The sequence below is a fragment of the Ctenocephalides felis genome, unplaced genomic scaffold, assembly GCF_003426905.1.
Source record: "Ctenocephalides felis isolate EL2017-DRISC unplaced genomic scaffold, ASM342690v1 CF-g0.4_SCAFFOLD_03570, whole genome shotgun sequence".
Taxonomy (NCBI): domain Eukaryota; kingdom Metazoa; phylum Arthropoda; class Insecta; order Siphonaptera; family Pulicidae; genus Ctenocephalides; species Ctenocephalides felis.
Genome location: NW_020539724.1, coordinates 16,049,775 through 16,075,645, shown reverse-complemented (window position 1 = coordinate 16,075,645; position 25,871 = coordinate 16,049,775). Strand labels below are relative to the sequence as shown.

At 27.8% G+C, this 25,871-nt stretch overlaps 1 protein-coding gene across 1 annotated transcript; it reads left to right on the top strand.

The window, feature by feature from the left end:
- The first annotated feature begins 1,284 nt into the window (after positions 1-1,284).
- Positions 1,285-24,600, top strand: LOC113382889 (vacuolar protein sorting-associated protein 13-like). The gene is made up of 61 exons (XM_026621137.1): positions 1,285-1,539; positions 2,344-2,528; positions 2,653-2,752; positions 2,809-3,035; positions 3,750-3,888; positions 3,961-4,146; positions 4,347-4,500; positions 4,572-4,713; positions 4,788-4,908; positions 4,978-5,126; positions 5,705-5,796; positions 5,991-6,251; positions 6,318-6,470; positions 6,587-6,758; positions 6,912-7,057; positions 7,140-7,260; positions 7,339-7,486; positions 7,676-7,850; positions 7,924-8,035; positions 8,245-8,364; positions 8,448-8,583; positions 9,098-9,327; positions 9,453-9,608; positions 9,704-9,943; positions 10,205-10,456; positions 10,548-10,665; positions 10,962-11,233; positions 11,370-11,521; positions 11,627-11,736; positions 11,805-11,970; positions 12,169-12,322; positions 12,660-12,888; positions 12,968-13,114; positions 13,235-13,455; positions 13,733-13,885; positions 13,953-14,078; positions 14,203-14,302; positions 15,347-15,567; positions 15,825-15,906; positions 16,117-16,244; positions 16,314-16,454; positions 16,910-17,014; positions 17,327-17,527; positions 17,846-18,061; positions 18,503-18,550; positions 19,604-19,810; positions 19,894-20,031; positions 20,167-20,313; positions 20,382-20,530; positions 20,600-20,734; positions 20,799-21,023; positions 21,093-21,258; positions 21,367-21,583; positions 21,688-21,863; positions 22,029-22,285; positions 22,357-22,552; positions 22,859-22,967; positions 23,154-23,284; positions 23,352-23,521; positions 23,614-23,875; positions 24,397-24,600. The coding sequence occupies exons 1-61, from the start codon at positions 1,440-1,442 to the stop codon at positions 24,598-24,600; spliced, it is 9,996 nt and encodes a 3,331-aa protein (XP_026476922.1). The 5' UTR covers positions 1,285-1,439.
- The last annotated feature ends 1,271 nt before the right edge of the window (positions 24,601-25,871 follow it).

Here is a 25,871-nt window from a genome sequence, read left to right as displayed (position 1 = left end):
TATATCACGTGTATTTATTTTTTACTTCGAATTTAAAAAAATACATAATTTTTGAAAAAATATTATTATAAAAAATTTACGATTTTTAGGTATTAAGAATACACGAGATATTTGGTGAGGGAGGTGGGTTAATTTTAAATATCACCTAAAAAGGGGTCTAAAAATTCTTAGAGCTCATTTTATTAATGGACGCCGCCTTACGAGTTAGATAGAACACACATTTTTAGAGTAAAATGTGTTAAAAAGATTAAATTAATTGATAACAATTACTTTTACTCCAATTTGAAAAAAAATACATTTTAAAAATATTCAAAAATTTTACGAATTTTAGGTATGCATTAAAAATACATGTGATGTTTGGTGAGGGAGGGGGGTTAATTTTAAATATCACCACGTATTACTAAGGGTAAGGAGGAGTCTAAAAATTCTTAGAAATTGCTCACGTGATTAATGGACGCTCCTTTGCAATTTGAATAAAATACATTTTGAGAAGATAAAGTAAAATAAAATGTGTTAAGAAAATATGCTGCAAAGATCTCCAGTCTGTTAGGTTTTAGTGAGAAACAAAAACTTTAGAAGTAAATAGTAATAGTTGTAATATAGTTATAGTCTTATAAATTTTTTATCTAAATAGGTAAGAGCCCCCTGTGTGGTGTGCAGCTGTTTAAAAAAAAACTATTTGCATATATAAATAAAAACATCCAAATTGACATATAAATACTTATTTTTTATTTACATTCTTACACAATTTTATTGCATATTATTTTGTCGCTCGTTAAATAAATTAAAACATTAAATAAGTATTTATGAAATTTGATTCTTAGAAAAATAATATAAATAATAATTTTATTATTTATAATAATAATTAAAAACAATATAAATAAGTAAAGATAACAATTAAAAAAGCCCGCGATGCGAAAAGGTTGGAAGCACCTGGAATATTTATGCACATCGGTAATGTTGCATGGTTGCATAAATGTTTACAAGTTCATGCAACTTGCCTTAAGGTAAAATGTCACTTACAACTAGTAATTATTTCAATAACGTAATATAATATTTATTGAACATATATTTATATATTCTGTTAATATATTTAAGCAAAGTAAATTATTTAAAAAATAACTTTTTTAATACAACTTCCGCAAATACATTTCCTTCTCCCCCCTCCATTCGAATGATATTTGACGTTTCTTGCGACAACATTGACAGTTCAAGTGTGACAAAAATATGTCATTTACTTATTGTGATGTTTTATGGTTTATTAAAACGCAGTTTTGCCGTGATTATTATTTTTGTTGATCATTGATTTAACGAACGATGAACATTCCACACGAATTTATATAACTTGTGAATAATGATTAAATTAAACTAATTGAAATGTCATCGTAAAACTATCATGTTAAGATTATAAGTTAACTAAAAATTAAAAAATAACTAAAATGGTTTTCGAGTCGGTTGTTGTAGATTTATTGAATCGGTTTTTAGGTGATTATGTGGAAAATTTGGACAGGTCTCAGCTACAAATAGGAATATGGGGAGGTAAGGTTATATTTTTGGGTTTGACTAAACTTTTTACACATTGATCTTTATAAATCTTGGCCTAAGTAAATGTTATAAACTTATGAAAGAATAACGAAATTGGCAGATTCAAATATTTGTTTCTTATATTTGAAAACAAAAGTTGATCCATGTGTGAAAGATTAATTTGTGAAAGCTTTCTTTGCTGAAGGCCAAATAGAAATATTTGAGCTCATTTGGTTTTGGAAGGTACTTCAAAATTATGTTAATATGCTTCATGCATATTAAATGTATACATATATATATATATATATATATATATATATAAATATATATATATATATATATATATATATGTATATGTATATATATATATTTATATGTGCATGTTTTTCCTCAGACAGAACACTAAATGTAATGATGTTATTAAAAATTGTTATTTATTATAGTTATATTTTATTTTACATTTTTGTAAACTGAATGATTTAACTCTTCAAATAGTTGTTAATTATGCAATTGCATCACTTTTCAAATATTTAATCAATTAGATCAGAATCAATAATACATACATATATATGTTGACATATGTATTAACAAAGTCTAGTAATCGGGCATAACGTCAATAAAAAACCTCAATTTCTTTCAAAAATTTATTTTAATTTCATACGTTAATATGTAAAAAAACATATTACATATAGCAAAATAACATATATTTACATATATAATTTGTAGTTGTATTTAAATACAAATTTATTTTACACATATTAGTTTAGATTTTTTTATTTGCATATTCACATAATGATATTTATATATTAATATTTACAGGTGATGTTGTATTAAACAACCTTATTCTAAAGCAAACAGCTCTGAACGATCTTGATTTACCAGTACAAACTGTTTACGGTCACCTTGGAAAATTAATACTGAAAATACCATGGAAAAATCTATATGGTGCTCCTGTTATTGCATGCGTAGAGAGATTATATTTACTCGCTGTGCCAAATCAAGAGGTATAATTCTGAGTTTTTAAAAAAATATTATATAAAAAATATCTCTAGATCATAATAATTGATTTAAAAATCTTAATCATATATGAAACATAGTTTATATACATGTTAAAAAATCTTGTTTTAGGTTGAATACAATCCTGATAAGGAAGATGCAAAATTACTGGACGAAAAACGTCGGGAACTGCTTCGAGTTGAAGCAGCCAAAAAGAAAGAAGCTGAAAAGGGTAGGATTTTTCATAATTAATCCTCACAGAAAATATTTAATTTTTTATTTTTCCAGATCTACCAAAGCCTGATGATTCCTTTGTTGAAAAACTTGCTACACAGATTATAAAAAATGTTCAGCTGAAGATACGAGATGTTCATATTCGATATGAGGATGCAGTCACAAATCCAGGTCACCCATTTTCACTTGGGGTAACTTTGAGTAATCTAGCTCTGGAGACCACCGATGATAAATGGAAAACTGGTGTGGTGATAAGCGATGCCTTGACTAAAATATTCAAAGTGAGTTTTCTTTTCTTTAAATGATTCACCCCTTAAACTAAATAGAACATGTTTAACACATTATACATGAAGGAATTTATTTATTTTGCATTTTTGGGAAGTTATCAGTATTTTGATTTATAATTATATTATACCATCTTTCTTAAATGAGTTATTAATAAAACCAATATAATCTGCACATTACAAGATTAAAACTTACTAATTTATCTAAAGAATCTCTATATCTGTTTTTTAGATATTTACTTGATAGCTATTAAATACTTAAACTTGCAATTTAATATTCATAATTTATTAAGTTGAATATATCTTATTCATTTATTATTGATCTTACTATTTGAGTGGAATATGTATTTTTAGAATAATTTTAGCAAGTTTTCTTTATGATTCATATATTCAATAGTTTTTATAAATAACATTCACTCGAGTATAAAGATATTCTACATTATTATGACATGCAAATGTTATAAGTTTATGAATCATTGCTAGACTATTCATTAAGAAACATCATTCATTTGATAGCCAGTGTTCAAAAAGTAACCAATATCAATATTTTAAAAGCGTTAAAAAGAAATGTAATAATTAAATAAATAATAAAAACTATAAATTATAGTAAAAAATAGGATTTGTGATGTTCCTAATTAGAATACCAAATGTTATTTTATACAAATCAAGAAATTGTAATAGTCAATATTTTTAAAATGATTTAAATTTTAGATAGTAGAGTTGGAAGGCTTAGCAATATATTGGAATCCAAACACTGAACAAATCTCTGGATTGTCACCGCAAGTTCTACTTGAAAAATTTACTTCAGGAATAGTGTCTAGGGATAATAAACCTGTTGGGTATAGCTATTGTTAGTAGAAGCTTCCTAAGAATTATAATAAAATGGAATTTGTTATATATATTTTGTGTAATCCATAATTAGTGCTTGGTCCAATAAATTCAACTGCACGACTACGATTGAATCCGAAACCAGACCAAGATCAACCAGCTTTTGAAACTCCTAAAATAATTTTAAATCTTGATATGGAAAGTTTATCTATACAGCTTGATAAAACACAATATCAGGATGCAATTATGCTTGCTGAATCTATGGACAGAATGAATAAAGGTAACTATTTCTTAGATTGTACACCAAAGCTTAATTTTTAAACATGCAACTATGAAAAAAAATTAAAGTTAGATTTTATTTATTTATAAGTTCATATACAAATATTTAAATACATGATTATTGCAATAAGTAAAGGTAAACATACATTTTGTTCATATTTTGTAAATAATTGATTATATACTATTTTTATGTCTAATTAGGCAAGCCATATAGAAAGTATAGACCATTTTTGAAGCAGTACAGAGGTCACTATGCAAAGTGGTGGAAATTTGCTTATGAGTGCATTTTAAACGAAGAAGTGAGACGTAAAAGAAATAATTGGTGTTGGGATCATATGACAAAACACAGACAAAGGTAATGCAGTTAATAGTTAGATGGTAATTAAATTTAGTTTTGTATTTTAATTTGGTTTTAATCTTTAATAGGTGCAAGGATTATGCTAATGCCTATCAAGAAAAATTGCGCAACAAAAAATGTCCACAAGATGTTCAAGGCATTATTGACTCTTGTGAACGTCATCTGGATTTGAGGAATCTTGTTATCATTAGACAAAAGATTGAAGTTGAGGTAAATAGATAGTTCAAGTAAATAGCTTTAGGCTCAGTTTGATTAATACTATTGTGCATTGAAACTTATTGCAGGTAGAAAGATTAGAAAAAGTAAGTAATAAGATACCAAAGTCTAATAAATCATGGTTATCTTCCTGGTGGGGCGGTGGAGCTACAGATGAAGATAAAGAAATAAAAGATACAGTTGATATAAGTACAGATAGAAAAATTAATATGATTTATCTAAAAATTACTTAATTAATTTATAAATTTCAATTCATAGTGAAAAGATTTGAGGATGCTATGACTCCAGAAGAAAAGAAAAAGCTATTCCGCGCAATTGATTATCAAGAAAATTCTGCGCCGACTGAATATCCGAAAACTTTTGTTGAAACGACTGTAACATTTGTTTTGAGAAAACTCGATATCAAGGTTAGTTGATAATTAAGATCAGATCACAATATTATTGTTTTAAATAAACATAATCAAGTTTTTTAAATTTATGTAGTGGAATTTGAACAAATTTCTAGAACATAGAATAGTAATGTCTTAAGTGTATTTTATATTATTTTATATTAGTTTTAACTTTATCATTTTATTTTAAGTAGAATTTTGTGTAGCATTCAACTTATGAGACTGAGAGGATTTTCCTAATAAACTTATTTGTTTAATTATTTTAAAATCGCTTGTAATTATGCCTATTTATCATTGCAAACTTAAATTTTTTAAAATAAATAAATGAAATCAGTCTTAATATATTTAAAAAAGCTCCACATAGATCTTAGAACAAAGAATTATAAAGTATATTGCTAAAAGTGAATTTTATATTACTTTATATTTATTTGTTAATTTATTTTAAAGTCAGTTTGTCTTTTAACTTATGAGAGTATTCACAGAAGCAATTAATTTTTTAATGTATTTAAATATTGTTCGTTCTCACTAATTACCAAATTGTATCTATTTAAACTAATTGATTAATTGAAATTGATATTCATATATTATTTATTCAGGTACGAGATGATAATGGACTATGCGTGCTAAGTACAGAGCTAAATCGAGTTGAATGTTCATTAGATCAAAGACCTGCTGCCTCTGCGATGAAGTAAGTTGAGTTATTAATCATCTTTTAATTTGCAATTTTGTGTCAATTATATAAATATTATTGAACCAAAATTTCTAATAACACACAAATTGCTTTTAGACTTTTAATATTCAAAATAATATAAAATTCCTCAGATAATTGTATATTCTTTCCCAATTTCATTTATTACCAAATTTTATTTATTTTCATTACAGGGTCAAGTTGTGCATGAAAGAGTTCTCTATACATGGTTTGGAGCAAGGTGACTATAAGCCGCAACTTGTTACTTCAAAGCAAACAGATGACTCAATACATTTGCTTGATGTTCTGTTTGAAACAAATCCATTGGATGAATCTTGTGATCAACGGTTGCATTTAGTGTCTAGACCTTTGCAGATTCTCTATGATGGAAAGACTATAGAGAGAGTTATAAATGTGTTTACTGTACCTGAAGAAAGTTCTGAAATTGCAAACCAGTATGTATATGGATTGATTATATGAGTTAATACAATGTATTAACTATTTAAATTGTTGATGTTTAGATTTCAAATGGCTGCCAGTACTCGGTTGGCTAATATGAAAGAAATGTCAGCAACTGGACTACAATATGCTATTCAAAAACAAGCATATACTGAAATTAAAATTGATATTATTGCACCATATGTTCTGGTTCCATACAAAGGAGTTTTCTCTGGGTAAGAAAATTGTATTTTTTGGTGTAAGATGGAACAGAGAATACTGAAACTATTTTATTTTGGTGTTCTTTAACTTAAATCCTCAGATTACACATATTTGTTAATTTTTTTTGCAGTAAAGAATCTATGTTAATTATGGATTTGGGTCGATTACAAGTAAATACTAAACCTCGCGGTAGTCATAATATTCAAGAGATGCATTCAAAGGGTCTTGGAGAAGAAGATATTATGCAAAGAATGTTTGAACAGAGTTATGATGTTTTTATGATGCAAATTACTGACATGCAGGTATTTTTTAATATATTAAAGGATCATTTATCTTATTATTTATATAATTATTAGCTAATTTTTACTTTTTGTGGATTTTGTGGTAGAAAATTTAAATAAGTCATTTATTAGGAGAGCAAAATAATAAAAATAATTCTCTTACTTGTTCTACAGGCTCTTTTTGCTTTAGAATCCGAGGATTGGTATTCAGCTTTAATGGGTAATGATGTAACTGCATTGCATTTATTGCAGCCGACAAGTTTAACAGTAGCAATACATAAATGTTTGATACAAGATGATCCCAGATTGCCTAAAATAAGGTGAGCATTTTATTTAAACAAGAACTTCTCTTAATTATTATTGACTTTATAATTCAATTCAATATCTTGGTTATTTTTGCAGAGTTCTTGGCCAACTAACCTCAGTGATATTGAATATGAGTGATATTCGATTAATTGAAATGCTGTCTCTTGTAAAAAGTTTACCTATTATGCAGGAGGCTGAAATGGCTCCACCGCTAGCTGTAAGAATAATACTAATTATTTAAAATTATTGAACTTAAAGGTTTAATATGAATTGTTGTTATGTATTCATATCATAGGAATCTCAACATAGAGCGTCCAGTTTGTCACTATTAAAATATTTTGCTATTGCTGATAAACCGGAAAATAAGAAAAAGCAGAGTAGTGATAAAATGATTGATCAACTTGTTCAAATGACGGACCTTACAGTTGATTTTGAACTCAAAGGTAATCTGAAAAGATACAATATCAATAGTATTCAAATATTTTTTCTTTTTCATATATAATAAACTCCTAATATTCAAAAAATATTAGGATATATTTCTTACAAACTTTTTGAGTTTATGTTCAGTTTCATTTAATTCCTGAAAGAGTATTCATTAATATAATTATTTATAATATTTGAATTGCTTTCAGAACTTGTAATTACTATGTATAATAAATTGAAACCTGTCGTAAGCAAAACAGAATTAATAACACCTAAAACAAAAATTGATCCATCGAAATATGCTGATAAACTTTTGGCTTTCCATGTTATTGCATTAGAATTTAATTTAATACAACATCCTTATGATATGGACGTTGAACTGAAGTAAGTTGACCTACATTATAATTAATTAACATGCAATTTATGAACAAATTACATTTGAAATACATTTCTACAGATTGGGAGGTGTGGCCTTAAATCATTTCAAAACTTCTGGAATTTTAAATGTAATTAGTACACCAATGACTACTGGCAAAAATGAATATTTGTTTACTGTGAAATATACTAAAGTGAGTAAAAGATTGAAACAACATTACATAATTTATAAAATAGATTCTATTTAGGCATCTAACTGTTTGTATAAAGATACATTACTCTTTATTATGTTTGTTTTTCATATGTTCTTTGAAAAATTATTTCTATTAAATTATTACATATTTTGTTATTTGCATTTACTGACAAATTCAAATAAACTGATTAATAATATTTTTTCTAATAGGTGGATAGAAAATCGCCCGTTTTCCAAACAAAGCACAAGTGTGTAGAACAACTTGTAGATTTGCATTTTACCAGTTTGAAACTTCTGCTCCATCAGCAAGGCATTGCTGAAATATTAAAGGTATATGACTAAATTTAACTATATAAATTAAAATGTCTTGAAAGTTGAAATTAGTACTGAAAATATTTTTGAATTACTTACAGGTTGCTAATGACATGCAGAACAGAATGGAAGAAATATCTGTAGAGGCCAAAACTGATAGATTTGCTTCTATTGGCACAATGCGCGAACCATTATCAACAATACTAGAAGATTCTACTGTATTTGCTTCAAAACCTCGTAAGTTGGAATTGTATCATATAAAGTTTTTATTTTATTTAATTCTCAAGTGACCATTTGTTTGCTTACTGCTTTTTGTACTCTTTTTTCACACATCCTATTCATTTCAAACTCTGTGCTGTGAAAGTTCTTATTGGTTTAATGTGAATAATGTAATACCTTGACTAAAATATTCAAAGTAAGTTTTCTTTTCCTTAAATGATTAACTCCTTAAACTAAATAGAACATGTTTAACACATTATACATGAAGAAATTTATTTATCTTTTATTTTTGGAAAGTTATCAGTATTTTGATTTATAATTATATTATACCAACTTTCTTAAATAAGTTATTAATAAAACCAATATAATCTGCATATTACAAGATTAAAACTTACTAATTTACATAATTTGAAAACATTATTTTGAAAGCTTTATAAAAAGTCTTCATATTTTCCTAAATATATTTATTAAACAGCTCTAAGAAGCTGTTTTATCTATAGTAATATTGAAATTGATTTAGCTGGAATTACAGAACATCAACATAGAGGTGGACGCAAACCAGTGGACAAGATTTTACTCAAAGTAAATGCTGCCCTGGACGAAGTATGTGTTGAACTTTGTAATGATGAACACGATTTAGCAAGACTATCTGTTAACAGTTTAGCATTGGGTGTAGTCTCTAAGCAATCCTATATACAAGTTTCACTAAAACTCGGTGATGTTGCAGTACTGGACAGAGACAAAGACTCTAGACACAACAAGGTGAATAAATCTAAGAAAAAATACAATGTCTGATAGAAGAAGACATTTTTAGACGTCATATGAACCATGTTAAATCAATAAAACGCATATTTATATTTGTAATATTAAAAATGTTTTATTTTCAGATATTATCAGTAGAAAATTCCGATGCATTGACTTGCAACTTAATAGTATATAACCTCGAACAAACTTCTGAGTATAACCAGAACGATATGTCTGTGGAACTTAACACAGGCTGCTTAAAAGTTGTTTTCCTGAACCGCTTTGTTACTTCTGTTTTGGTAAGTTTTTATTTTTAAAATTCTTAAGATTTAAAACTTATATATACTAAAGATTTTTTTTTAAAAAATTAACGATTATTTATTTATTTATACAGAATTTCTTGAACGAATTTCAAGCAGCTCAACAGGCTATCATCGATTCAGCTCATGAAGCAGCACAAGAATTGAAACAGAATATGAAAAACGTGCAGGCTAAGGCTACGCGTATTGAGTTAAAAATTAAATTAAAGGCGCCTATTATAGTTGTGCCTGTAAATTCAAGAAGTTCAGATGCATTGATAATTGATCTTGGTTTGATTTCAATAACCAACAGATTTATATGTTTGGATATTAAGGTAAATTATCATACTTTCACCAAAAATTTCTAGAAGGAATAAAAAAGATCATCAGTGATCTGAGAACATGATCTTATTCTTATTGGATGATTTGTCATACATTCATATATTTTATAAACAATTGTGTCATGAATAATATAGACTAATATATTATTCATAAATCTGCACCAATTCATTATATAGATTAATAGTTAATTTACAGAAGTAGTAATTAAAAGTGTTTATACCACATAAATTATCTTCAATTTTCATCGTTTTTAGAATGAAGAATGTTCATCACCATCATCAGCTGTAGTTGATGAAATGAAACTTCAATTAGATAACTTGCAACTTTGTCGTGTTAATTTGGATGTAACTTCTTCAAAACCTTTAGATTATCATCAATCAATGCATGATGATAATAAAATATTAAAACCAACAAGTTTTGTTTTGGTCATAAGACGTAATTTATCTGCAAACTGGTACAACTGCATTCCTGATCTGGATATGTCTGGCAGAATCAAAAGCATTGAGGTAATATACATATAATTTATATGAATATATATATATATATATATATATAAATTTACATTTTATATATATACATAAATATTTCTACTTTTAGTTGTATATGCGTCAAGATGATTTGAAAATGCTGATGCAGATTTTAGCACAAAATTTAACTGAAGGACAAAATGGAGAAAAGAAGAAAGTTTCTGCAAGGCATAAATCTAATGCAGATGGTAAGAAATACTCACTAACATTATATAAATTATTTGTTTGAAAATATTTAATTAATCATAGTGCTAAATAAATAACAGCAATGTTTTTTTGTAGTAATTATATTTATTTAATTATAGACCTAATTAGTATTGCAAGTGAGTGTATACATTTGAGCTATTGTTGTATATATATTTTTTTTATAAAAATATTTAGTTGAATGACACAATTCATATATAAAAATGGTTACCTAATAGTTTTGTGGTTGTTTTTCAAAGACTGTTTTCACAAAACTTTCACTTTATTTTTTACTTTATAGAAATTTTCAATGAATCTGACTGGAAAGACCCAACCAGAAAATCAGTAAGATACCAGTCACATCAACCATCAATTAGTGCTAGCCATACAGATGTAATGCACAGTCGTGGAACAGACACTTTAAATAAATCATCAGATCAGCCGGATTTGAATTTATCAATTGGAGAATTACAGAGTACACAAATGTTGAAAGTAAACACATTTGTCAGATTTGCTTTTTCTATGGATACATTGATAATAGATTTATTAACTTGCAAAGAGAAAAAAGGACAGGTATGAAATAATTCACTAACATATGTGCATATTTCAAAACATATAAAAAATTAAGACAGTTATTCAATATGTTTTACTTCTTTATAAATTTTAATTTAATTTTGATATTAGAACAATAAATGGTATGTTATTGCAGGCATCAGAGCATAAAGGATTAGCTCGATTTAGTTTACAAATATTATCTTTGAAAGGTCATTTATTCTCAGATGGTTCTCTTACCACATCTATATTGCTTGTTGATTGTTTGTTAGATGACACCAGGCCTGGTCGGGATAACAAATTAAAACGGTAATTAGCATATGAACAGTAGTCATATTGTTTTTGAAAATTTAATTTTTGTGATGTTATTTATAATATCTATTTGCAGTAATTAGTATTATTTTGATTTTTCAGTTACATTGAGAGGAGAACAGATAATGAAACGACAGTTGATACAAATCAGGATAATTCAACAAGAAGTATGATTGATATTACATACAGAACTAAAGGGGATGATACTTTTGGTATATTAAATTTTTCAATATAAAATTTTTCTGTTCTGTGTTTGTTCTATATAATTTGTTTTTTCTAGCTGATGTTCGTGTATTCAGTTTCAACTTAATTTTGAGTGTGGACTACTTATTGACTGTAGCAGATTTCTTTACAAGTTCTATGAAACCAGAGGAAACTGAAGGACAGTCTGATCAAATTCAAGCACCAAATGTGCAAAGTGCTAGTACATCAACAACTATGATAAAGTGACTAAAATAATAATAAAATTATTAAAAAACTATAATAGTCTAAAAGCTTTTCACTATTAAAGAATTTTGGCTTGTATCTTTAGGCTATGTTTGCATTTACTAATGCACTAATTTATTTAAATGAAAATATTATTTATTTACACATGTATAATCAGTAATTTGATATTCTTTAATACTTGTTTAATAATTTTTCAGAATGAACAAGCCCTCAACAAGTAAAGTTTTAACTGAAGTAAATAAAAAGCCAGAAATTAAATCAATGATGACATTAAATGTCCGAGTTGAGAAACCAGATATAATTTTAGTTGAAAGCATGGATGATATTAACTGCAATGCCATTGTATTAAATGTAAGTAATCAGTTTCTAACTTAGATTCTATTTATTTGTTCATTTAATTTCTAAAATATATTAGAATTACCTTTGATAGTGTGCAAATTATAAACTAAAGATAACAGATGGAAAAATTTAGAGTATTTTAAAGTTTATAAACAGCTTTTAAAATACATACAGAACACTTAATGTAAAACCAAATATAAATCTAATATAATTATTAACTAATAAAAATTTTATCCATTAACTTTGATGACAAATTAAAAGATACAAATTGATTAATTTAAGTTATAAAGTTCTATGAATATTATTTTATATTTTTTTATGTAATAAAATCATTAAAATTAATTTTCAGAATGAGATTATAATAAAACTCCGAAATTCAGGAGATCACATAGTTGTTAATGGAACAATAAAGGACTTAAATTTATACACATGTGTGTACAATCCTGCAGTGCGATCAAAAACCGTCCATAACATTCTTAAACCATGCAGTATCAGTGTAGCAGGTTCTGGTTTAGGAAGTCGTCAAGGATCTCGTCTTGATCTTTGTGTTACAGAAGTTATTCTGTGTGTTTCTCCAGGTAAAAATATATAGACTAAATTTAATTATTATATTGACTTTGTTTTATTTATTTTGTTATTTAAATCTTTTTATTTAAGCAACCATTGAACTATTGAATAAAATATTGGTAACAATGACTAGTAAGGAAGATGCTTCAGAAGATCAAGTAATTGAAGAGATTGATTACTCCAACATATGGAACATAAAAACATTCCAGCAAGAAGAATATTGGTTTTTGAAAACTGGTAGGTTTTTTCAATGATATAAACATTTTCTATTTTTATATAAAATGTGAGAAATTTATACAGTACAAAAATGTATCATCTGATTAATTATCTATTATGATTTTTTTTATTTATTTATAGATGAAGCTGTTGATGCACTTTCATTTGAAGAAATCAAAAATGCAAATGAGCCATTCGATAATTCAACAACTTTACAAATACCTAATGCACAGCAAGAATTGTGTTTGGTGTCTATGCCTCGAATAGTTTTAACCATTGAAGCTGGAGTGGGCAACCAAACCTTGCCTATGATTTTGCTGGAGACCAGTTTCCAGGGTTCTGTGAAGGACTGGAATTCAAAGGTAATTAATATTTGTGATCAATTTTTATGATAGCAATAATGGTAGCTACTGGAGTATATTATGTACAACCTAGAGATTTGATCAGATTTGATTTTTTCCAAATATTTTTATATATTTTATTTGAGATAACAAATATTTATGAAAAAAGCAATAGATTCACAGCATGTAATATTTTTTTCTATAAGAATTAAACAGCATTTTAGAAGCTTCACAGTTTGTAAGTGGTGATATATTTTCATATGATGAAAATACAATTATTTTAAATTTTATTTTATAGTTAAGTGTGGAAAGTACACTAAGTGTACAAATGTCATATTACAATAGCACTATTGCGACATGGGAGCCAGTTATTGAACTTGTCGAACAACCAATTTCTAACAAACAAGTAGTCAATGCAACAAATTATCAACCATGGCAACTAAAACTTCAGGTGTATATCAAATTTTTATACTTTTTACATAATTAAGATAGATTGAAATGAAAAATGCTTTTTGTAGGTCCAAATGAATCCTCAAGAAGATGATGAAGATAATTCTAGCGACTTGCAACGACGTCCAGGAATGAGTATCAAAGTTTCCAGCTCTGATAATTTGGAGTTAACTGTTACCAAGACCGGTTTAGAAGTATGAAAATATAACTTTATAAAAAAAATATTTTAATCTTCATTGATTTTGTGAGATAACAATTAATACAACTATTTATATATCTTTAATATATGTTTTGAAATACATTTCATTACACTTTTAGGTATTTTCTACATTGGGCAAAGCCTTTGGAGAAGCAATAAAAAGAGAAGGAACTGCTCTTGGAGGACCAAAAGCTCCTTATGAAATTAGAAATGATACAGGTATTGTTATCCATGTTAATTATAGACATAGTGAATACTTTTTATAATCATTATTCATGGGTTTTATTTTAAATTAAAATTAGGTATTAGTATATAATAATATCAGTATATAATATATTATTATAGGATAATTTGTACATAATTTGCAAGCAAATTGAAATTTTTTTGTTGATTTCATTCATTGAATGGTATACTTTTAATTATACATATAAATGCGTTTTATGCTAGTCTTGATTTAAATTGGCACACAAAATTAAATCTTATTGAAAGTTAAAAAATATATTTGAATAATTTAATCATATACATCATTAATACATTAATTTTGTTGCATAAATTAGTTTAATTTTACAGATACATTTTTTTTTTTATTTTATTTTTATTCTGCAATCTATAAAAATAATTATATTTAGCAGAGAATGCTGACAAGTGTTTACAATTGGTTGTTTACAAATTAGCACATACGCCCAGTGGTGTATCTACTATAGTTAATATATAAAAAAGAAAAAACTAAAGACAAGTATAGAGAAAAAAAATATAAATATAAAAATAAACTATAATAAATCTCGAGGTATTTTCCTTTTGAGCCTGGTCGGCTGGCCTTCCTGGTATAAGTTGCATGCTAGTTGGTTTGGATGTGCGTCAATTCTATTCTTATAATTACAGGCAAACATTGATATATGTTCTTGAATTGTAGGTATACCCGTGTCTTTGTGGAGAATCCATGTTGGCGTGTAGTGAGGAGCGTTTAATATTTGCCGCAGGAATTTGTTTTGTGCTCGTTGTATTATGTTTAAATTGCTCTTTTTAGCAGTACCCCAAAGTTGTAATTAATTTTACAGATACATGTTTCGTTAAATGTGATATTACAATATTCTTATATAACATCCTGAAGGAGAGTTTTGGTTTTGCAGGAAAATCCGATTTAGTAATTTTTATATCCACTTCAAATCAAACTTAAATAACCTTTAAAAGTAACCATTTTGCTTGATTTTATCATTTACCAAGTGTACTCAATTATTAACAGTTCTAACATTTTTTTTCCAGGATTGGATATAACATTGCTCCTAGAAAATGGACCATTTGCTGCTCAGAGTGAAACATCATCTTACAGCGAGGTCGTCCTGTGCAGCGGAGCTCGAGCTGACTTACGCCTGCGTCCTGATGCTAATGGTGATATCAATATTGACCACAAGTCGACATCTGTGATGAAACGATCAGGGGAAGACATGTCTGCTTCGGAACATGATAAATACATCAAAATTAAGGTAATAAAGAATAATAAATATATCTGTAATAATATTAAAGTTTTGTGAAAATATGAGTCTACTCTAAATTATGAGTACAAATTTTTGGGTAAACCTCATGTGTGAATTAAATTTTCACACATTTTTTGTTATTTATATCACGGTATTTCATAAAGTTTTAGTATAACTTTGATCAAGTTTTTACTTTAATTGAACTTTATACTATTAAATATAAAACCATTGTATAATAAATAAATTTAACACACTTTTTATTACAGGTTGATAAATTGAATATAGAGCTTTCTTTGCCTGTTAGTAGAGCAGACTGTCGCTACTTCCCATTATCCAGAGGCGAAACTGGTAATTATAGATTTTTATATATACTTGAGAAAGCATATTTTTGTTAGATTTACCAAATATTATATACTTATTTTGCAATACAATAGATTACAAAAAAATATTAGAATTGTATTTTGTACACAACATAAAAACGTGCTCTAATCTTCATTCATAGGATTTTTTATGAAATCTTCAACAAATTTTATATGTTTACAAGTATTTTCATTACAGGTGATACATGGGGTTTAATATCTGAAGTCCGTGTAGAAGCAGGCAGCACTATTATCATTATAAGAAGTATAGTTCAAGTGTATAATCATCTTATGGGACCAGTAGATGTATACTACATGACCAAACAGGTACATTTTTTCACAGATATATATTCAAAATTTTGAGAATTGTTCCTAATTAAACTTTTTGCGTTACAGGGCAATCAGGTTGAATGTGTTGGAACCGTGGATCCTGATACATATCTTAATTTGCCTTTGACTTCAGTGTACACCAATACAAATGAAATATTTTTCAGCATTCCTGGGTATTCTTTGTCTGTTATACCATTTGTGTGGAAGGTAAGAAATAGAATAGATTATAAAATAAATAATTTCAATTATTTTATCGTGGTCAGGAAATGTTATACTGCAGATTTGCGGTTAGTAACTCACTATTCATAAGTGAGTTCCTGGTATTGCAATTTATTAGAATTTGGAGTTCTGCTTTAGAAATTAATTTGGCTTAACTTTATATAATATGCTTTTAGTAATTAATTGTATGACTTTTAAATAATAATATTTTTATTAGTATCGTGACCAACCCATTTAGATAAAAAAACATTTATAAGATTTTCCAAATTGCATACTAATGTAACTATCAATGGGATAATAAAGATTAACAAATAATCTTTACAGCAGACATCTAATTAGAAAATATTTAAATTTTTGTAGGTCTACTATATGACTAAATTTTCATCAGGTAATTGTATTATAATATTTATTTAAAATATTATAAAATTGTATTTTATTTATAGGAATTGCAGAGTACTGTTTCTTTATCCAAAGTTATGAAATGCGAATCGAAAAGCCGAGACGATCGTGATTCTTTCTTCATAAAAGCAGTGGGTGAATTGAAACAGGTATGCTATAAAAATTATTTTATTTTTTTACAAGAAATTCAATTATAGTTTTGAAAATAATCCACAGTATTTGTTCAAGATCTAAAACACCTTTCATAATTAATAAAAATTTTACAATTTGCAAGTTTTTTGGTTTTCTTGCGAATTTTTCCTAAGACATACAGTAAATTTAAGTACATAACAAAATTTAAAAAAAAAATTGTACAAAATAAAAATTCTTTTCCATTACTAATGTTTTTTTATTTCTTTCCTTGTAGTTTCACCTAATTATTACCAAATTGTATTACTATTATATATTTTTTTTATTTTCAGGTTTATCATGAAAATACATCACGTCATACTTTAGCAAGTTCTTGTTACACAATCCATTTAAGACCAGGAATAGTGTTCTACAATAGACTTCCATTTGGAGTTATGATGTGTACTGGAGGCGCGAGGGAAACTCTGGTTAAACCAGGAGATTCTCTTCAATTGCCCAATGCTGAACCAGGACATGCTGTTTTTGTCATGAGGGTGAGCTAATAATTTTACTTAAGAGAAAGATCAGTGGGAAAATAAAATTTTATTTTTTTATGAAATTCTACTTCATAAGCATTATCCATCATTTCTATAGATGAATCTTCTTGTTTATTTTAATGCATGCCCTGGGAAACTTTCTCAATGTAATATGACAAATCTCTTTTTTTGACAACTACTTTTTTTTTAAATATTAATTATATAACTAAGCACATTATAAAAATCGTTAGCATATATAAAATAATTTTTTTTTCTAAGTATTTGCAATAATTTATCCAAAATATCACTAATGTTTGATTATTATGTCCATTTTAGTTGGATAATTATTTGGAGAAAACATGGTCCTGCCGTCACGAGTTACCCAGTCAACCTAGTGAATTCCAAGTATGTTCATTTGATTCGCACGATTCTTCTCAAAAAGTGACTCTTGATTTGGGAATGCACACCAGGGATAAAAATGGATCATTATCTATGATCTTATATTGTCCATTTTGGATGCTCAACAAAACAGGATTGGAACTATCTTATAGGGTAGGTTGAAGTTTATATTAATAGATCATTCAGATAGTCTTTAGACAATAGGTTCAGAGTATTACAAGTAATTTTTATTAACAGTAAAAATAAAAGCTATAAAAACCAAAGATTAAAGCAAAAAATTATGTGTAATTCAATGATTTCTAAAACAAATTATATTTTATATTTAAATTTAATTTTCTAGTACATAATATAGGAGATGCATAATAAGAAGAAATAATTATAAGATTGCAGCTAAAAATATATATAAATTGATGAATCAAAAAATATCTTTCGAATTCTCTTCCATTTCAATTATATGATTGTTTTAGTTTTTGATGAAGTGTAGACAGTACAAGATAGTTCATCAGTTTTAAAATTTTACAATATATTGATTATTAATGTTCACTCCATTAATAAATTCATATTTTGTAACAAAAAGTGCTAATATTTTTCCAGAAATCACGAAAAACCGAAAGAAACGAGCTGTCTGGTTCACCTAATAAGGTACACCGACAAAATTCATACGAATGGCTCGCTTTTCGTACAGTTTTTAATACTTTTGTCATTATTGCTTGTTTTCTTTTTATTAATTTTATGGCATTATTTTGGTGGCTTTATGATAATATATGGAAATATTAGTATGTTTTTAAATAAGTCTTAAAATACTTTTTATAAATATTTTAAATGCGATATTGCATATTATAAGTATATGTAGGTATATAACATATAATAAGGCATGATTAATTTATGTAAATGTGATTTTACCTGCATCTTTTCATGTGTTTTTATAAATATTTTTTCGTAGCTTATTCAAAAATTGATTCAAATATGCTTCAAAACGTTTTATTACGGTTTTGTAATTTTTATAATATTATAATGAATTATTTAGCACTGCAGTGCATCGAATTTACTATTTTCTTGTATGCCTTACATTTTTATTTCAATTTTATCATTTGCCTTTAAATGCATCTCATATTTATTTAGGAATTGTACTTTAACATTTTATCTTTGCATGAGAAAAATGATGTAATTAATTCTCGCAATATTAATGAATACCACATACCATTTATTTGAGAAACTCTATTATTTTAAATTTATTATATTGTTAATTTGCTCATATTTGCTGATCAAATATTTATTAAACAATTTAATTAATACCTACATGTTTAATATTATTTATTATCAATTAACATTATTAATTAATTTTGTGGAAGGGTCTTGTAACTAATAATTATCTATTAAATATTCATGTTCAATGTTGATTATATTATTGTGGATTATTATTATTATTATTATTACAAAATGTAACAATAAAAAATTAAATATACACAAGCAACGATATGCAAAGTGAGTATACCTATAAATAAGTACATATATGTAATATTAAAGTCTAATTAAAAGTAAAACTGTGATTAATTTTTATAACGCGATAAAATTGCTCTTGGCATAATCTATGTCAATGTTTATATTGATGAAACGTTAAATATTATTCGCTCTTGGCATGATGTATTTGATTTCCCACTTTTATCAAATATAAATTATCAATTTGATTTATAGAATAGCGACGAATCCGCAAATGTGCTGTACCATCCTGCTGATTACACTGGACCACTTTTGTTTTCGTTCAGACCACGTAACTTCTTCGGTAAGAAAAAGGCGGCAGTTCGAGTTGGTACAGGAAAATGGTCTGAAAAGTTTTCCTTGGATGTTGCTGGATCTTCTGGTGTTGTGTCTTGTCATTCGGACGATGGACGAGTTTACCAGGTAACTTATAACACAAAATGAGCTATTGATAATTGATAATGAGCTATATTATGATTAATATCTGATTTATTTCAAATGTTTAGATTGGGGTAACAAATCAATTGACTTACAATAGTTTGACCAAGCAAGTTACATTTAGTCCGTACTACGTCTTAATTAATGAGTCCAGAATTTTGATGCAATGTCAAGAAGCTGATCGACCTGGCGATTCTTGGATACAGGTAAATATAATTACTAATATTTGTTATAATTAAATTATAATATAAAGTTTGTGTTTCTTGATTATATCCAATTGAATATACAATACAATTGAAAAAGTGCGTTCGAGTCTAATTTAAAATCTTTCCTGTGATCAGGTAAATGCTGGAGAATGTCAACCATTCTGGCCCCGATCTGAACGTGAAGATAAACTGCTTTGGATCAGGTGCGGTACTGATCCTGAAGTAACTGCACCATTTATCTGCAACAATGTACAAACAACTCTACTGAAGTTGAACAACAAAGTAAAATATGATTTTTGCATATAATTAAAATGATAAATATCTTATATTGACATTATTTTAATTTTTAGTATGGCGGTGTTCAAATTGAAATACAAGTGACAGAGGGTTCAGTGTATATAACCATGATGACATACGCTCCAGGCATGGCACCAGCTTTAATAGTGAATAATACTGATGTTGAGCTCAGCTTTTGGGAGAAGGAATCGATTAATGTCAGGTAAAATAAATTCTTGGCTAAAAATTGTTTTTTAAAGTACAATATAATTATGGAAATAAATATTTTCAGACAACTGCCAGCAAAACATCGAATGTTCTATACTTGGGAAAATCCAGCAGGTCCAAGAAAACTTCTATTTGATACTGGCAAGAAAAATGATGCTATTGAACACGAGCTTATTAAAGATGACACTGGATCATTTACGTAAATATTCAATAATAAATTACTTATATATTATTACCAGTTATGCTAATTATATTTCTTTTAGGTTGCCGGACAATTCGGAAGTCTTTTTCGCGACTTTCCTATCAGGAATGCAGCGGACAGTTTTATTTTCAAGAGATTTGACGGAAACCAAAACCGGTTTAGATGCTCATGGTTTGGAAGCTCGGATGGACCAGGAAATAGAACTAGAAGCTCATGGAGTTGGCTTGTCTTTAGTTGATGATTCACCTACTAAGATGAGGGAAATTTGCTATATTGGAATTGCCAGGTAAAATATATTATTTAGTTATATGCAGTTTGTATGTTTTGTAAATTGCAATGATATTCTGATTTTTAGTTCTGGTGTCATTTGGGAGGCCCGCAAATTGTCATCTAAGCGGTATAAACAGCTTTCTATAGGAGAATGTGAAAGAATTGAAGCAGCTTACCAGAAATATCAAAATGAGTTGCAAATGTATGGCTCCAGTCCAAATCCTAAAGTTTACATTGATGATAAAACTGAGGTATAAGTGATTGAAGATGGCATTACAAATAAATTCTATTTCCAATTCTTCTACAAATTTCAAGACTGGTTATCTATAAATTTATGTTTCTGCTATTTTTATTCACAGATTGATTTCAAGGAAATGATAGCCAAAGGTCCTCATTCGCCGCGGCGATTAAGGCGCACGTATCGCGCTGGTGCCTGGTTATGCATTGGAACTTCAGCTCATTTGACACACCTTCATGCTCGTCTGCACAGGTTACAGGCTGATTGTCAACTACCAGATGCAGCATTCCCTGTTGTATTAGCTCCTGTTGCGCCTCCTAAGAGTTTAGCCGATATTGGTAAATTTCATTTACAATTCATGATATTTTAATTAAGAATACTGCATTGCCAATTTTTGTTCCAACAACTTTTCTTGAAAATTAAGGATTTATTTTTGTTACAGTGCTGAAACCATTTGCTGAATTAAGTGTTGTGCAAAGAAACCTAGAACACAGTTCTGTAACACAATTTAAATATTGTCGTCTGTTGGTACAAGAGTTTCATGTAAAATTGGACTTAGGTTTTGTCAATGCTATTGTAGACATGTTTCAACCTGATGAAATTTCAGATAAAGAAGCTGTGAGTTTGAATAAGAATAGTAAAATAAAAATTTTATATAGTTGTAATTGTCAATTACTATAAATTCTTTGAATCAATATGACTACAAAGTCAAAAATCGAAGTATTATTCTATTCATAAATAAACTTTTACGCAAATGACCTTTTCTGTCCTTTCTGATTACAGGCATCACTATTTTCCAAAGATCTTTCTCTAGTGGAACAATCCCTAAAATCCTTAGTGGCCAGCCAGTCATTACAAGAACAAAAAAGTTTTTATGATTGTCTGCATTTCTCACCATTGAAGATCCATGTAAGTTTCTCAATGTCTGGAAGTGGCAGTAACAGCAGTGGAGGTGGTGGCGGAGGATTGCCTGATTTCTTAAGTGTTCTTTTGCAAGGTGTTGGAGTCACTTTGACCGATATGCATGATGTTGTATTTAGGTAACTGATGATGAATTAAATAATAAACTTAAATTTGAATGGTTGTTTGATTAATATATTTTTCTTTGTAGATTATCGTACTTTGAGCGAAATTACTGTTTCCTATCTCAAAAGCAGTTGGTTTCCGAGGCAACAAAACATTACACAGGCCAAGCTGTTAAACAGTTGTATGTGCTTGTGTTAGGTCTTGATGTAATTGGTAATCCATTTGGATTAGTGGTTGGCATCAGCAAAGGAGTAGAAGATCTATTTTATGAACCATTCCAGGTAAATGATTGGTAATAATGGAATTATTTCACTAACTAATCATAGTATTCAAAATGTTATGCATATATATTAATTTACAATAGTTGTATGTTGAGATCTTTATTTTAAAATATCAGGTCCTTTAAATTATATATTTTTACTGATATTGATATTCTTGGCTTTTGTTATATATTAATAAGATTTAAATAGTACTTTTATAGTTTGATTAATGAATCTTGTTTATCATTTAGCATTATTTTTTGTATTTCCTGAATTGGTGGTAAATATAATGTTATTAATATTTATTAATCCTTTTTTATTTTACAGGGAGCTATACAAGGACCAGGCGAATTTGCAGAAGGTCTGGTTCTTGGTATGAGGAGTTTATTCGGCCACACAGTTGGAGGTGCTGCAGGCGCTTTCTCTCGCATCACAGGTAGGATTTTTCAAAATACCTAAATATCAAATTAAATTAAAATATTTATTGAAATTATTTATCTTCCGACGGCGTTAAATTATCATGTGTTTTAATATTTGTACAATTCCATTGGAGCAATATTTGGTGCTGATTATTCCTTTTATGTCAAACTTTCATATCATTTACATCTTTTTAATATTTAAGGTGCCATGGGTAAAGGATTGGCAACTTTAACATTTGATAAAGAGTTCCAACGAAAACGCATGGACCAAATAAATAAGAAACCAGCGAATTTACAAGAAGGATTAGCCAGGAGTGGCAAAGGATTAGTTATGGTATGTGTGTTCATAAACAAATTGGTGCAAATAAATCATTTTTATAACAATATTTTTTTATATGTAGGGCGTTTTCGATGGTGTAACTGGAGTTGTAACACAACCATTACAAGGAGCACGTTCAGAAGGAGTTGAAGGATTCTTCCGCGGATTAGGACGTGGTGCTGCTGGTTTAGTTGCGCGGCCTACTGCTGGTATCGTTGATTTTGCTAGTGGCTCCTTTGATGCCGTCAAACGGTAAATATTTGCCAATTTTTGATCATAATTTATATATAAACCCAATGAATATTTTTCTTGTAATTATTAATTTTTTTTTAATTACCTTACAGTGCTACAGATATATCAGACGAAGTGTCCAGACTCCGTCCTCCGCGTTTGTTGCCGTCTACTACTGGTGGAGGTGGATCAGTCACAGCTTACAACAGACATGAGGCTGATGGCGCTAAGTTGTTGTCTGATTTAGAAAAAGGACGTTACATCGCCACTGATCGTTATAGGTATCATCTGGAGGTCACCAGCAAGGATACTCTGCTGCTCACTGATAAAAGAGTTGTTTATGCTGTTAAGAATGAACTGTTTGGAGGATGGCAGGTTAGTAAAAGAAACATTTTTATTATTATTATTTTATTATTATACTTATTGTCATTTACAACTTACCATAGAGGAAGTGTGCATTCGCCAGAAGTTCTGATTTAATAATTTTAAATTTTCTCGACGTTTCAATTAGTCATTCTGAATTATGATCACTTAAGTGATCTGAGCCAACATCCGAGCTTTCACCAATGCTTTCTCAAAAGTGGCTGCAACGATCTAATTTTTTTTTTTATATAAGGATTATATAAATGAATAAATGATAATAAGAATTTTTTATAAGAATTTTATTTCAGTTTCCAATTTCTATACATTATTTAGGCATCATAACTTATAGTCTATGCATATTTATCAAATTGATATTAATACATTAAATTAAATTTTATATATAAATATATATATATATATATATATATATATATATATTCTATATACATGAATTCATTCAAATATTTCGGAATGAACTATATTTAACAATAATAATAAATAATTTACTAATACTATTCATTTACCTTTTTCAGGTGGAATGGTCTTACACCTGGCACGAGATCAAAACACCTGTAACTGTGGTTCCTCGGGGTGTTCTTTTGTCTATGTCTGAACCCAAAAAAAAAGTCCTGGGCATGTTTGGTAATAAAGATTCCGGTAAATTGATTTTAGTCACTCAACAAGAACTAAAAGAGGATCTGGTTCGTAAAATGGAAGCACTCAGGAAAAATGTTTAAAAAACTATTCACGCACAAGTAAGTAACTAAAATAGTAAACACAATATATATATATATATATATATATATATATATATATATATGTTTTTTCACCATATATTTGATTATCAACTTTAAAGAATATCATCTTCACTTGCCTGACAATTTTATGAAACTTTACATGGTTATAGAGTTGATGGTCAAAAAGAATCCAATGAAATATTATTAGGCCTATGAGAAATGGTTATAAAAAAAAGAGTGCGCGTAAGGTTCACACGTGATTGAAGTAAAACTTTTTTCCTATTGTACGAGACGACATTTAATTTAAAAATAAACACATCATATAACAATTTTGAATAATGTTTATTAGTAATATGGTAACACTCGTGATGCACACATTTATTATTGTCGACCATTATACACATTTATATAATAATAAATTATAAATTATATATTTATAATAGCATTAAAAATATTTATAATATTTGAAAACAATTATGTAATTAAAGTCATACTTTAAATACGACATGATCGGTTTGTCATTGTAATTAGCATTTACGACTTATTTCTTTATTAAAGAAATTGCTGATTAATAAATTCTATAATATTCGTTCACACAGTGGATTCTGTTAAACAACGCCTAAAGAAATATTGTTTTCACAATTTCACTCTTCATGTAATAATTGTGTTTGAAGAACTTCATGTAATTAAAATTAACATACATTCATTGACTCATTATATTTTTTCACTTTTTCGCTGGCGATATAATCTCATTCTTTGAACAGCTGTAATATCTGTCTTGCCTAAAAAATACTTTCCAATTTAATAACTTAAAAAAATTATAGAAACTACGAATAATATAGAAATTATTTCAATGAACTTACGTTTAGTATACGGCACAAATGTTTTATTTGCTTTATTATTTTAATTCTAATTTTTACGGGGAATAGGGTAAAATATACTTCAAAAAATAATTTATGTTGGTGGGAACGTTTAAAACTGTGCGCTTTAATTAATTAATATCTCTTCCAAACCAATAATTAAACCACTTTTTATAGGCCTATACAATTTTAAGAGGTTTCTTTGGACTATTAATGTTAAAACCATTCAAAGTTTCTATAAATCTTTAGACGAGAGAAGCTGATTTTCCTGCAAGTTTAAATATATGAAGGAAAATTTATACTGAATATTTTGCTGGCTGGATTTTTACTTCTGAGCTATGGTTTCTTCGGAAAAGTTTCTTGAAATGACACATAAAAACAGGGTTGATACTAATACTATTATTCAACTAC